The 15,619-nt window shown below is 40.3% G+C and overlaps 1 protein-coding gene across 1 annotated transcript in view; it reads left to right on the top strand.

Annotated features, from left to right (window-relative positions):
• The first annotated feature begins 5,408 nt into the window (after positions 1-5,408).
• The window catches only part of LOC138967185 (DNA methyltransferase 1-associated protein 1-like), an 18,164-nt gene continuing 7,953 nt past the window's right edge, over positions 5,409-15,619 (top strand). Inside the window, exons 1-8 of the mRNA XM_070339704.1 lie at positions 5,409-5,489; positions 9,127-9,266; positions 9,901-9,987; positions 12,139-12,264; positions 12,895-12,969; positions 13,586-13,804; positions 14,653-14,760; positions 15,309-15,497. Coding sequence (XP_070195805.1) covers positions 9,168-9,266; positions 9,901-9,987; positions 12,139-12,264; positions 12,895-12,969; positions 13,586-13,804; positions 14,653-14,760; positions 15,309-15,497 — 903 coding nt within the window. The 5' untranslated portion in view covers positions 5,409-5,489; positions 9,127-9,167. The remainder of the gene's footprint in view (positions 5,490-9,126; positions 9,267-9,900; positions 9,988-12,138; positions 12,265-12,894; positions 12,970-13,585; positions 13,805-14,652; positions 14,761-15,308; positions 15,498-15,619) is intronic.

Here is a 15,619-nt window from a genome sequence, read left to right as displayed (position 1 = left end):
CACTCCGGAGTATTGTGCAGAAAGCTGTCTCTCTCTCTCACACACACACACACATACACAGGGAAAAGTATTTGAAATAAGCATAATTAACATTTTGTAGGTTTTATTTAATATCTCAGAGCAAGATAAAAACACATCCCCCCCCCCCCTCTCTCTCTCTCTCTCTCTCTCTCTCTCTCTCTCTCTCTCTCTCTCTCTCTCTCTCTCTCTCTCTCTCTCTCTCTCTCTCTCTCTCTATCACATGGATATAATCAATATAACTCACGAACCACAAGAATGATGACAGCATACATCTAAAATGGGATGTTAATTTATGATAAAAAAAAAAGTTTTCATTATTTGAGCCGGAAAATTGAATTGCTCAATAACCAATCCATAATAAAATCTCTCTCTCTCTCTCTCTCTCTCTCTCTCTCTCTCTCTCTCTCTCTCTCTCTCTCTCTCTCTCTCTCTCTCTCTCTCTCTCTCTCTCTCTCTCTCTCTCTCTCTCTCTCACATGGATATAATCAATATAACTCACGAACCACAAGAATGATGACAGCATACATCTAAAATTTAATGTTAATTTATGATAAAAAAAAGAATGTTTTCATTATTTGAGCCGGAAATTTGAATTGCTCAATAACCAATCCATAATAAAACCCAATAAAACCGTTCCTTCGTAAAAGGAGACTGTACACAAGTTAAGAAACACATGAAATAAAACATGGTTTAAATTCCTAATGTCCATTGCAAACATGCCCACAGCGACCTAGCATCACTGGCGTTTGTGGATTTTTTTTTTCTCCGGCTGTGTTTACATGTTAAATCAATTAACTAAACCGATCACATTTACGAAAAACCTGCTGAAAAAAAATGAATTAAGTGAAAACGATAGTCTTTTTTTTTGTTATTTTTTATTTATTTTTTTATTTTTTTATTTATTTATTTAATTTTTTATTTATTTTTTTTTCTTTGGAGGGGGGGGGGGGGTCTTTGTTTGTGGATTTTTTTTTCTCCGGCTGTGTTTACATGTTAAATCAATTAACTAAACCGATCACATTTACGAAAAACCTGCTGAAAAAAAATGAATTAAGTGAAAACGATAGTCTTACCTTCTTGAGACGTTGGAGACCCTTTATATAGTCAAAGGACCCAGATGTGCTTCGGCATTGGCGGCATATGTATTCTCCCTCAATTTTCCGCCATTTATCATACATGTCGTCTGTGATTTTTTGGCACCGTTTATGGTACCAATGGAGACATTCCTTTTAAAAGAAAGAAATAAGAAATGTAAATAAATAATAAATTTATATGTGTATTACTATTAGATTCTGCAATCATTTAAAAAAAAGCGTTGAAATTTTGTTGAGGAAACGGTAATTGAACAAAAGAAATCAGTTTCTTGAGAAGTTAACGGTGGGATTAGCCTCAAACAAAATAGTTATATTGAGATGGGGATTGGGGGCGGGGGGGGGGGGGGGGGGGGATGGGGTGTTACGGAAGGAAATCCTTCCCATTAATTTACTATAATGTCAAATATTTTTTAATATTGGTACTTTACCTCACATGCTATCCACCGCCCATCGCTGTGATCAAAACAATCTTGACACTCAGCCATCATGACATCTCCACTCTCTCAGCTTTCAAGTGTGATAAGATTTTCAAATCATATATCAAGCAACCGTGACCGAACACTGAGAAGATCCTTTGCGATAAACGGGACACTGAGCAAACGTGAAATAACTGAATGGTGATCACAATTCAAAGATACCAATTGAAAGACCTGTGTTGCCATCTTACACACACTGACACATATGGGATGGGGCATTGAGCAAACATGAAATAACTGAATGGTGATCACCAAAAAAATCAGTACCCATACCTGTCACGTTTTGATGAATACAACTCCACAAATTACGTCCAATCTTACACAGCGACACACACACACACACACACACACACACACACACACACACACACACACACACGTTCTCTCATTCACATACACACACTCTTATTCATTTTTATATAAATGGTATCATTTGGGTATCATTTGGGTTCATTTGGGTATCATTTGGGTTCATTTGGATTCATTTGGGTTCATTTGGATTCATTTGGGTAATTAGACGTACCGCCATTTGGGACGTTTCGGCCCTAAAATTCAGGACGTTTCGGCCCATTTCAGGATGTTTCGGCCCTAAGACGGTTCGGCCCTAAGACGTTTCGGCCCCAATTTTTTTTCTTCTCAAAAATCATATTAAAGCCATATGTACTCGATGACTATACACGCTAATTGCTTTACCAACAGCTGGAGACATGCTAAATTAAGTTCCCTGCAAGATATTGTGGTCTAGGACCCCTTAAATGTTGAGATATTTGAATTTTTATTTTGATCTAGATCGTCCTATTTATAGATTTGCCAACAGAGGGAACGTTGACGCAAGGGAAATAACTCCGCGTCTTTGTTGACATCCTCACTTTTTCAGAGGCTAGAACAAGCTGTAATGCATGTGTTCTGCGCGAACTTAGAATCCGGTTTCATTCTAGAATGGACCGGGTCCAGGTTGGAATTCTAACCCTGCGCAAGTACAGGGGTGCCATTCTAGAATGAAACCATGCGTGAAGCATCGCGAGAGTGAATAAAGGGGGCCGTAATGTTTGTAGGTAAGACAGAGTTGTCTTCCCTTGAATTATCTCCACCTGCACCTTCCCTTTGATAAAATGGGGCTGATTTGTCTACCCCTGAAAAAATCCTTTGGCGATCTTGCGATGTCATATCATGTCAAGAAAGTTGACACTCCTGAGTACGCAATAAACAAAGGCAGACCATAGCAAGGGGGACTACCAGGGCGGTAATGTTTGCAGGGCAGTTGTTTTTGTGATGAGAGCCGGTTGCGGCCGCTTGCAATGTCAGCGCTGTCTCCCTCTCGGAAATGTCCGGTTTTTTGACAATTTTTTTGACAGACAGACTGTCAGACCGACTAACCGACAGACAGACCAACAGAAGGACAGAGTGAGTTATAGAGCTGTTGTCACAGGTTTAAAAAAAAGTTGACATTAACAAAAACAGAAATCAACAACAACTTTTGTCTGGTTTTATAATATTATGGGAAAACATTGAAAGCAATTCATAGTAGTAGTACTACCACAACAAATACTCTCAAAGGGGAATTCCATGCCTAAAAGTTTGACAGTTTTTATTTAATCTATCAGAATCCCTACCTTCCAAACTGTGATATGCCCACGTTTCAAACTCCTACAACCCTGCATTACTACTACACAAAAGAACAAAGTTCCAAGAATTATATCCTGGTGCACATTTATTTGTAGAGGAAGTACCAATCATTCAAGAGAGTTCACTTGATTTACAAATGGATTGGAGGTCTGTCATTTCCAAGCAACTGAATTGTAGCTTAAAATCAGTGAATACCCTTTATTTCTGACCAAGCCTCATTGCAATGACAGTCAATTAATTTTTCTCTCCAAAATCACAACATTATAGTCATACTTTCAAATAACCTCTAATTGCCCTTGAAAAAAATACAGGCTCCTGACGTTCTCAGTGCCCAGTGACGGCAGAGATTGACGAATTGCAATTCAACCGTGTAGCAAGATGACACCACTTGAGCCAGAGGTCAACTAATGATTAGTAATGACATTCCAATTCACAGCATCTTGATTGACAAGCTTGATTTTCCGTAATAACTGTGGAAAGTCAGAATTTTCAAAAATTTTCCCTGAAAAGCATGAATACTCGAAACTCAGCGTTCACAAATGAATCAAATGAAAGAATGAAATCGATGATTAGATGCCACAAGACCTTATGTCGAAATACAAACGCCAGTTATGGGATGATATGTCATTTTGGAGAAAACAGAGACGATTTTCTACAGAAACTAGCCTCGCCTTTGCCGATTTTCGTGGGGCCCACCGCAGCCAATGGCTTTCGTTGTGGTCGGCGCTCATAACGAGGGGTTTGCTATGGCTGCGAGTCTTGTGGTCAAAGCAGCACCGTTCTTAAGAGGCGCATGCCTGATAGAACGTTAAAGCTAGTTAAAAAAAGAAAAAAAGAAAAAAAGAAAAAAAAAAGCCTTTCCCTCGCTCAAACTATATAGTCATATTATATATCGATACAAAGCTAAAGACTTTATCTTCACAATTCAGAAGACCAACTTCATGTATATGAATAAGATTAAAAGTTACAAGCGAGATCGGCAAAACACTGTCAGTCCGGAAATTTCCGTTCGTAGCGATCAGTGCTGAGTGTCTCTCAAAATCGTAATCACTTTCAGAACATCACAATCCCAATTCACGATGTCTTTGAGTAAAGTGTAAAAAACCCGAAAAAAAACCCAACCAAACACACAAAAAACAAAAACAAACAGAAAATCCACATTTGTGGCTTTGGCTGTGTGATAGTCTAACTGAAATGACTATTCCAACTTGGACCCAAATTCCAACCTTGCGCACGGCCGATTCTAGAATGGACCAGCAACAAGGGTTTCATTCTAGAATGGCACCCCTGTACTTGCGCAGGGTTAGAATTCCAACCTGGACCCGGTCCATTCTAGAATGAAACCGGATTCTAAGTTCGCGCAGAACACATGTATATGGTCCGCGCATGGCGACATATCGTCATTACATGGTCTTATGGTGCGTTTGACATCGATTATGGGCAAACTACACTTTGTAAACACGGGAGCGCGTACATATGCCTTTAAAATATAACCTATATATAATAATATATAGCGCCCTTGATGCGTGTACAGCTCATATTCAATCCAGATTACCAGAGTCGCCTTGTGGCGAGATATGTGCGCGTTACAAATAAATTATTGTATTATTAAAGACATTCAAACAAATCGACAGTGTCCTTGTCTGGCTGTGTGAATGGGTATCGTGTGAATGAATACATATTTTTGTAAGAAAAAACAAAATCTGTAAATGAGTTTGTAAGAAAAAACAAAATTTGTAAATGAGGGCCGAAACGTCCTAGGGCCGAAACGCCCATTGGGCCGAAACGACCATTTGGGCCGAAACGTCCTGGTCTTCTTCTTCTTGGCGTTCGCAGAGGTTACACAATCAGTCCAGCACTGGTGATAAATGTTGTCGTTTTAACGTCCTGGTAAATTGGGGCCGAAACGACTTGGGCCGAAACGTCTTTGGGCCGAAACGACTGGCTCCCATGTCCGACAATCGTCGGATTTGAGAGTAGTGCATTAGCTCTCCTTAAACTCGTCATAACTTCCGTATTTTTCATCATTGAAGTTTGAAATTTTGTATTATGTGAGAATGGACGATGAACTAACTAGAAATATAAAAATAAAGTATATAAGTGCTATGGTTCAAGGTAGCGCGTGCTGGCGCGTGCTAGCGCGTGCTGGCGCGTAGTTTAGGCGGACCCCTCCGAGATGTTTGCTTGCTTACCTCCCTTGATACAAGATGGCGCCTTCCTGAGCTATGGTCTGGTTGACGGTACATTTCTAGCTTTACTGGAGGCTTTCAAGGTTTGTACTAACTTTAAGCGTACTTTTCGTGTTCCTGTTCAACGATTTGCGTGATAATCTTCTACAGCTGCTTGTATAAACCGTTGTCTATACATGCTATCTTGAATGAAAAGAGTGGACATATAATAATATCATGGTACACACAAAGACTAGTAGTACTGAACTGAAGTGAAGATGCTGCCTACTCGAAAACCTTACCCAGCTCACGCAAAGAAGTTAAAAGGTAGAAAATATCATATAATTGCAGGATTCAAATTGTGCACCTTCTTTTTAAGTTTAACCAGATTTTTTTGATTTTTTTCTCTTCTTCTTTATGCCAAAGCTTATCTATTTGTGGATGGAAGATAGCTAGAACGAGGTTGGGCGGGCCAACAGCGTCAGTGTAACACTAACAAGTCATTCCATTTTGAATTAACATTGGATGCATCTCTGAACACGGTAGCACAGCCCTGAAAGTCTCACATATAAATTATAATATAATTATGCTGCACTAGCCTATGCTCGGCGTCACATTGCAACGTGAAGTAGCATGGGACTCCCACATTACCGAGGCACTCAATAAGGCTAACCGAACGCTGGGCTTTCTCAGACACAACCTCAAGGTCAGCTCCAGTTCCATCAAGGAGAAAGCGTACAAGGCACTTGTGAGACCCCTCCTCGAGTATGCCTCATCAGTATGGGACCCATACAACCAGAAGAGCATCGAGAACCTGGAAGGCGTCCAGACCGCTTCGTACTCAACCGCTACCACAACACGTCAAGTGTGAGCCGGATGATCGACCAACTGGACTGGCCGTCTCTTGAGCGGCGTAGAAGAACCACACGCCTGGGGGTCCTCTACAAGATCCATCATGGACTAATTCAGTGCCCAGTCATCAGGAGCAAGCTAGTCCCGCCCCCATCACGACAGCGCCGTACCCATGATCAGCAGTTCTGCCTCATAAATACCAGAACCCAATACAGAGAGGGCTCATTTCTACCGAGAACCGCCTTCCCAATGAGATGGTGGAGGCGGCAACGGTTGATGCCTTTGCGTCGCGGGCCTCCGCAAACTAAGTCACAGTACTCACAACAAAAACTAGGCTTCTCTACGGACACGGACTCTTTGCTATGATTTATGGACTATGATAATGATAACGACCAGAGTACGCAAATGGACTGGAACAAAGCACCACCCTTTTCATCCATAATGATCATTATCATGATCGTGGGCATCATTGGAAAGAAGAAGAAGAAGCTAGTTACTAGTAAGGCTGATGGGGGTCTATGTCAGTCAAAAGAGGGGGATTCCCTGTAGGTGGAGTTCCTGTAGTCGTTTTCCCTGTGTACTGGGAATCCCCACGGGAATTTAAACTTTTGATTTATGAAAGTTGGCTACCAACTTTGTCTATCTTAAATATCCCACACAAAAAAAGAAAAGTGTGCTTGCCCAGTGGCTATACTTTTTCTTCTTTTTATTTAAATACTCACACAAACAGAAAAGCCCATTTGTCATGACAAACAGCAATAAGCAAGTAATCTTTGAAGTCAGTAATGGTAAGAAGTAGTTTTAATATGACTGTAAAACACTTGTAGTTGTACATCATTATTTTTAAACTGCGACTCTCCTTGGAAGATGTCATCCCTACTGACCAAAACCCTACTGGCAAAAACCCTACTGATCGAAATCCTACTGGCCGAAAAACTACATTTGTCCGAATACATCATGCGTGAGTGTGTGTATGTTTGTGTTTGTATGTGTGGGCGTGTTAGATTGCGCACAATAACTTAAATGTGTGTGCGTGTTTGTGTGTGCACTTGTACGTGCGCGTGTTCACGAGCATGTGTTTGTACGTGCACGTGTTTGCACGCGTGTGTGTGCGTGATTGCAACTTATTATTACCAATAATCGCAAATAGTAAGACCACATGCATACAAACACATCACATCTTCATATCAAAGTTGTTTTGGAATGTTGGCGTATTTGAGATAATATTTCTCATGGAGAATGAATAACTTAATCAAAAGCACAAAAACATCAAAATCGCCAAGAATTGAGTCACGCCAGAATTCCACCACGCCAGAATTCCACCACAACGACATCGATATGAAGTAGGGTTCAGTCAGTAGGGTTTTGGCCAGTAGGCATGTAACCCCTTGGAATGAGTCAGTAGCACTCAGTAGTAGCAGCATTCGTTTTAGAAGGGATCGTAACTCAGAAACTGCTTGCCAGCAATGCCAATCTACTATCTAGTCAGGCAGGCATGATACTTGACACTGATAGTAATGGGCATCATCTTGACCACAACATTAAACGGTTGGGAAGAGGAGGGAATGGAGGTAGTCTAGGTCATTGGGAAAGAGGAGGGTATAGTTTGTTGGTTTCATCTTAGAGCTGTCCCAAAATAATAAAAGGTAAGAGAGGGGTGGAGAAAAGCGGGAGTGGGTGTCATACACAACACCAGAAGAGAAGGTGGGGGATAGCGGAGAGGGGGTGGGTGGAGGTAGAAATAGAAGAAAGTAGGTCAAGCAAGAGAGGATGGGAGCTACTGGCGCTTCCTTTGATATATCTGTAGACTGGGGTCAGTGGCAAGCCCTCCTTGCTGACAGCCACTTCACACCTCCTAAAGAGGTTGGGGGTAGAGCCCTGGCAGGTTATGTTTTTACTCGCATTTGGCCTTTAGATTTACCTTTTTACTCACCTGTTAATTGTTTCTACTAGTGGTTTCTACTCGTAGTGGTTCTGTACCTCTCTTCGTTTGAACTTTCTGAGCGTGTTTTTAATCCAAACATATAATATCTATATGTTTTTGGAATCAGGAACCGACAAGGAATAAGATGAAATTGTTTTTGAATCGATTTCGGAAATTTAATTTTGATCATAATTTTTATATTTTTAATTTTCAGAGCTTGTTTTTAATCCAAATATAACATATTTATATGTTTTTGGAATCAGAAAATGATGAAGAATAAGATTAACGTAAATTTGGATCGTTTTATACAAAAAAATTCAATTACAATTTTCAGATTTTTAATTACCAAAGTCATTAATTAATTTTTAAGCCACCAAGCTGAAATGTAATACCAAAGTCCAGCCTTCGTCGAAGATTGCTTTACAAAAATGTCAATCAATTTGATTGAAAAATGAGGGTGTGACAGTGCCGCCTCAACTTTTACAAAAAGCCGGATATGACGTCATCAAAGACATTTATCGAAAAAATGAAAAAAACGTCTGGGAATATCATACCCAGGAACTCTCATGTAAAATTTGGTAAAGATCGGTCCAGTAGTTTACTCTGAATCGCTCTACACACACACACACACTCAGACACACACACACATACACCATGACCCTCATCTCGATTCCCCCTCTATGTTAAAACATTTAGTCAAAACTTGACTAAATGTAAAAAGGAAAATACCAAATTCGCAACATGAAAAACACCCACAGGAAGTGCACCTGCAGGGAATGCACCCTCTTTTGGTTGACTTAGATCCCTTCTGCGTCACTAATGGTCTGGGTACAGCCTTCAGGCTCGTCAACTAACTTGGGGTTGGACCTGGACCTGAATCTACAAGTCCAACCTATATGTTTTATTAGTTAGGATGTTATTCTTTGAGACAAAATGTATAATCCTGGAAATGGAATGTGTTTCAGCATTATTAAAAAAAATCCATTGGCAGACCAACAACTTGAAGATGGCGGTTTCTTCTGATGTACGTGACATCTTGGAGCTGGAAAGTCGCCCTGAACATGAATATGTTACAAAAGAATCTCTTATGAATGATAACAAAAAGGTAAGATACTAACTTTGTACTTCAAGTTCCAAAATCTTAATCCAGGATGTGGCACTGGCAAGACTGATTTAATTTTGTTTTGGGTTGTTTGTACATGTAACTTCTCTAGTCTAACAGTTGCCTCCCCTGTGAAAAAAATTGTACCTTCCAAACTCCCAATAAAGCTCCCTCCTTTTTACGACGGATTTTTCTGGACATGTTCAAGGTCGTTAGTGGGAGGTTTTGCTGTATATATATAAGAGTACAATACATGTACCTTATGGCATAATGCATACATACATTATTACATGAGCATTCTAGCAGAACTTTTGTCTCAAGAAAGTCAGGTGTTGCTTATGTGGGGGAAAGGCAGTGTTTTCTGATGAAAGGGAATGTTTTACGCTTAGTTACAGATAAAGCAGCATGATAGAAAATAGTTTAGGCCTTACCGTTGCAGTCCTCTTTGATGATTTGCTACTCAGTTTTTTTTAGAGGCGTGTGTGTGTGCGCGAGTATGTGAGATTTCAGTATATTTTCCTGAATTTCCACAGTGTTGATGTATTGTACACTGAAATGTGTATGTACTTTGCTTGGTGCTTCTGAAAGTACAAATACCTGTTTTCCATACTTGATCTTGCTGTATTTCTTTTGTCAGAAAAAGGTGAAGAAACAGGACCATGGAACATTTAAGCGACCAGAGGGCATGGCCAGAGAGCTGTGGGGACTACTGTGGACAGACAATAAGTATTTTTACTTCTTCAGTAAAACAGTAGTACCTGCGATGAAAAGACATCCTTGGTACCAGCCAAGAATGCCGCTTCATTGCAGGTCGGGCAAATGGAGAACAGGAGGTGTCCTTTCTTGTGAGATGACCTCTCATTGGAGGGGCCTCACATCACAGGTACCCCTATATCTAACTATTTGTCTTTGTGTCTATACTTTATAACCTGATTTTGCTTGATGAATCCAATTGATGGCACTGTTAACAATTTAAGGCAGCACATTTTGAAAAGGTGTAGAATATCTCTCAACATTCAAAAGTTCAGGAAATGTTGGATAGCTGGGCAGACCTGGTCTTGTAACTTATTGTAAGACAAATACAGTGTGTATATATATCCATCTAAACAAAGTTCATGACAATCCATGGCTGTAGACGACTTCACTAAGTGCTGCTGTATGAGACCAAAACAAGGCTTGTTTCACAAACTTTATGAACTTCTCCCAGTCACTAACATTCTTGTTACCCCCCGCGGGTTAGGGGGAAGAATTTACCCAATGCTCCCCAGCATGTCGTAAGGGGCGACTAACGGATTCTGTTTCTCCTTTTACCCTTGTTAAGTGTTTCTTGTATAGAATATAGTCCATGTTTGTAAAGATTTTAGCCAAGCAGCAGGGATGTTGCTACAAATTCATACCTATAGGACAAATGTCCTGAGTTCTTCAGCATCAATAGGAAATTTGACCGCTTTCAGAAAGTGTAATAGGACATGAATTTGCGCCAAACAGCTCAACACATTCCATGGAATTGTTCCAAAGTCATGCGCCCACACACACACGCACACACACACACACACACACACACACACACACACGCGCGCGCTGTAGAACACACACATAATATAGTAAATACATCAACACAGTGTGCGTATAATGTTGTATTTGTTTAGTTTCAAAGAAACCACAAAAAAGAAACCAACATGAACAACTTCAGAGCTCTTACTTTGATTACAAACTGCATGATTTGGATAAAAGTTGAAAAACAAAATGATCGGTTTGATCTAATGCTGATCTTTTGCAGGCTTTATTTTTTTTTCAGCGGCATAATTCAGTGCTTCGTCTCGTATCGAAAACAAAAGCAGACGACAAATTTAGTCAGTTGGAGTTGTCTCCCGTACTCCTGTAGCATGCACTGATCTAAAAATAATCCACTATTTTTAGATCAGTGCGCTGCACCGAGACGGTTATACCCAAACGGCGCATACCGCAAACGGTTCGGGAATTCCCGACAAAAGAAAAGATCCGCATGCGGCACTGGCAACTTCAGAGCGTTCGGTCTTTTAGAAGATTTGTATCTTGAAATGAAAATTAACGAATATCGCGCTGTCCGAAGGAATGGAGTACATATCGGACAATGACCACGCTCAGGCTAAAACGATAGGACATCTGACCGACATGCGGCAATGTGAATCGGACATTTGGGGATTTTCATCGTTATATGTCCGATGTCCGACGCCTAACGACATCCCTGAAGCAGTATGTAAGAAATGTTAAGTCCTTTGTACTGGAAACTTGCATTCTCCCAGTAAGGTCATATATTGTACTACGTTGCAAGCCCCTGGAGCAATTTTTTGATTAGTGCTTTTGTGAACAAGAAACAATTAACAAGTGGCTCTATCCCATCTCCCCCCCCCCCCCCCTTTCCCCGTCGCGATATAACCTTGAACGATTGAAAACGACGTTAAACACCAAAGAAAGAAAGGAAGGAAGGAAGAAAGAAAGAACCTTCTTGCTACAGTGGAACCCCCTCTTCATGTGAGAAAATTAGGTCTTGAAAAGGGAGTCTTCTTCTTCTTCTTCTTCTTCGTTCGTGGGCTGAAACTCCCATACACTCGTGTATTTTGCACGAGTGGTGTTTTATGTGTATGACAGTTTTACCCCGCCATTTAGGCAGCCATACGCCGTTTTCGGAGGAGAAAAGGGATGTCTTAAAATTGAGGTAAATTTGTAGAGGTTATGAATAGAACGTCTGAGAAAACAGGGTCTTAAAAGGGAGGGAGTCTTAAATTGGGGGGTCTTAAAAGGGGGGTTCCACTGTAATTCATAATGCTATATATATATATATATATTCAATATAACACAAGTATCAGTGAGACTTGTCTTTTTTTGTGCACATGCCAGAGACCCTCCTCCCATCTTTCCGTCGGACTCGAACCAGGGTTACAAACAGCTGAAAGCCAAGATTGGCAGCAGCAAGGTCAGACCATGGAAGTGGATGCCCTTCACCAATCCTGCCCGCAAGGTACTGGACACTTCCCTTTCTTATGTGGGACTGAGAATCAATTCAATTTAATAAAACTTTATTATCTGAATGCAACAAACATCACATCAAAACACACTCTCAGAACACATAGACACATAAACGTACACATCAATGCACACATATCCCAAACCACACATATCCATACCCGCTCCCTCACATACATCCTCGTATATATTCTCGTTTATCCTTTATAATCATAAATACATTATGGTTAATATCATTGCTAGTCAACTTCATTAAAACTCGAAAAAGGATATATATATACTGTACATGTATAAACAAAAAAAAACAAAAATTAAAAGTCTAAAGAGAGTTGGGTCATAATATTCAGTGAAACTCAAGGGCTGTCTCGCATGTCAGACTAAGAATATTAATATGTGTCCTGTAGTGTTTTATTATAAATATCAAGACAGGTTTGTTTGTGCACATTTATGTTAAGTACCCAGTACAAGGTATGCAGGTTGAAAAGTGATTAAACGAGACTACATGCAGTCTAATCAGTGCACAGTGTAGCTGTGATCTAAAGTCAATTTGATACTTTTTTTGTCAAGAATAGATTGCTTATTGATTTTGACTGTCATGAGGATGCCATTTTGTCTCTCTTTTCAGGACGGAGCTGTATTTCATCACTGGCGCAAAGTAGCCGATGAAGGCAAAGATTACCCTTTTGCTCGTTTCAACAAGGTGAGAACATGACACGGTTGACAGCAAGGCTGTTAAAAATTAAAGCTGTTCATACAAATGCACACACACTACGTATAAGTAGAAATAGATCATTCTGAAAACCAATGACGGGGAGGTGGTAGCCCAATGGCAAATGGATTGCTCTATATAGCGTCTGCACAAAGGTTTAACCTCTGCTCAAGGGATGAACTGAAATGTTTACTGTAAAAGTTTTCCCCAAATTCTTTTTATCTCCTCATGCTGGTTCGTCGCCTGTCCCACCTTCATTTACTCAAAGTTGTGTCACACAAAGAGATCTTGTCAAGATTCGTCTCTGGCCTTGTCTAGTCTTATCTCATTTTATTTTATCTTATTTTGTCTTGTCTTGTCTTATTTTATCTTATTTTGTCTTGTCTTGTCTTGTCTTATTTTATCTTGTCTTGTCTTATTTTATCTTGTCTTGTCTTATTTTAATCTTGTCTTGTCTTGTCTTATTTTAATCTTGTCTTGTCTTGTCTCATTTTACTTGTTCTTATCTTATTTTATCTTGTCTTGTCTTATTTTATCTTGTCTTGTCTTGTCTTATCTCATTTCATCTTATCGTATCTTGTCTTATCTTATTTTATTTGATCTGCAGACAGTGGACGTGCCAGTATACTCAGACCTGGAATACCAGCAGCATTTACATGACGAAGGCTGGACGCGCCAGGAGACTGACCACCTGTTTGACCTGTCAAAACGCTTTGACGTCCGCTTCATCACAGTGCATGACCGCTGGGACAAACAGCGCTACCGCCAGCGCAGTGTGGAAGACTTGAAAGAGAGATACTACAGTGTCTGTAACACTCTCACCAAGGTAGCGTTTTGGACGTCTTGTTTGTTAGAATGTGTGTCTCTGTTCTGCTCTTTTCCTGTGGGAATTTTTTGCCAAAGAGAAGAAGCAAGAAATGTAATTTGATGCAGGGTTTTAGTTTGGTTTACGGTCTGACAGCTGACTGTAATCACTGGTAAGAAGGAGAAAAGAAAAACAGACACACAAAAAGAGGTGAAAAATGGACTCTTCTTCTAAACTTTTTTTTAAAGAGGTCAACGTTTTTTTCTGTTGGTGATGAAGAATTTATTTTTTTGATGCGAGACAATAGCTCCTTAGATTTTCCAAAAGGGTCAGCAGTCAATTTCTTCAGGAAAATTGTCTTTGGTAATCATACATGCACAACCAGATAGACTGTCAACGTTCCAAAATTCAGAGTACCATTCCTGGTTTTTTGGCTCACGTAAGTGTAGCCTATGCGATCGTAACTTTGTCTGTCTGTGCGTGCGTATGTGCGTGCGTGTGTATGTCTGTGGTAGAAACTTTAACATTTCGTCATTTGAAGACGTCACATTATGACGTAAGAGGGTTAGACGTCACGCGAAGGAATTACTGAAAGTCTCGATCATTGTTATTTTGAGCGGGCCGAGACTAGTTGGCAGTCGTGTCCCTGTAAGTAGGCTACATGCAGACAGACAGATCTAGATCTAGTGTCTCGCTTTCTTGCACAGTGTCACCTATGCTTACTGTGTATGTGTGTGTGTATGTGTGTATGTGTGACGGAGTGACTGAGTTTGTGTTACTGTTTGTCGATTTCTTACGTGAGCCTTGAAGGCTTCGCCTCTTGTTATTTGGGTAATCATGATTTTTATCTTGGAGGATTTGTGATACAGGTGCGAGCACCACAGGGGTCCGAACCAAAGGTCAAGGGCTTTGACGCTGAACACGAGCGACGGAGAAAATCACAGCTCATCAAACTCTTCGACCGCACACATGAGCAGGTATGTTTTCATCAGGTTGTGTTTTCTTCTGTGTTAATGTCTTTGAGGGGAATTGTCTTGACAGAGATTTGCTGCTTAGTTTGGGATGTGTTGTCATGAGAAAACACTATTTCATTGCTGTGCAACTTTGAGTCTGTGAATTATGCTGACTGTATAGTGTACACAGGTATATGTGACCCTCCACCACGGAATGAGTCGCATGTCATCTTTGCATGATTTTCATATTTTTACATTTTCCTAAAGAGTGTTTTATGCTCTATCCAGTGGTAAAAACCGTTTTAAAAAAGAGCGAAAACTTTTCAAGTTATAAGCCTGTGACTAAGGTGACCCTCACACTTTTACCACAGTCCCCCCGGACTTATATTAAGCCTAGCGCAGAACCGCTCGAGGTGACATGCGACTCATGTCGTGGTGGAGGGTCACATATGTGTATGAAGATGGTCCAGGGGGAACAATTCTGCAAATAAAAATAAAAATGCATTAAAAAAAAAAGAAGGAACCATAAAAAATAGAATGAAGAATAATCAGATTAAATTTTTGTTGTACAGTGTGAAGAGGAAGAGTATCTGATCAACGAGCTGAAGAAGATCGACATGCGGAAGAAGGAACGAGAGAAGAAAGCTCAGGATCTGCAGAAACTGATCACGGCAGCCGACAGCAATGTTGACGCCCGCAAAACAGAACGCAAAGCCACCAAGAAGAAAATCACACCCCAGATGAAGTTTAAAGAAGGAGGGGTGAGTGGTACAGGGTGTCCCAAAAAAAAGAGTACCCAAACAAAACGTCATAAATTGAACAAAAATAAAGCAATCTTCATAAAATTTATTTACACACACAAGTAGCCTCTGCATGATTTGCA

Source organism: Littorina saxatilis, linkage group LG5 (assembly GCF_037325665.1).
Source record: "Littorina saxatilis isolate snail1 linkage group LG5, US_GU_Lsax_2.0, whole genome shotgun sequence".
Lineage (NCBI taxonomy): Eukaryota > Metazoa > Mollusca > Gastropoda > Littorinimorpha > Littorinidae > Littorina > Littorina saxatilis.
Note: the sequence above shows the minus strand (reverse complement) of the source record. Positions and strands in the feature narration are given on the sequence as shown.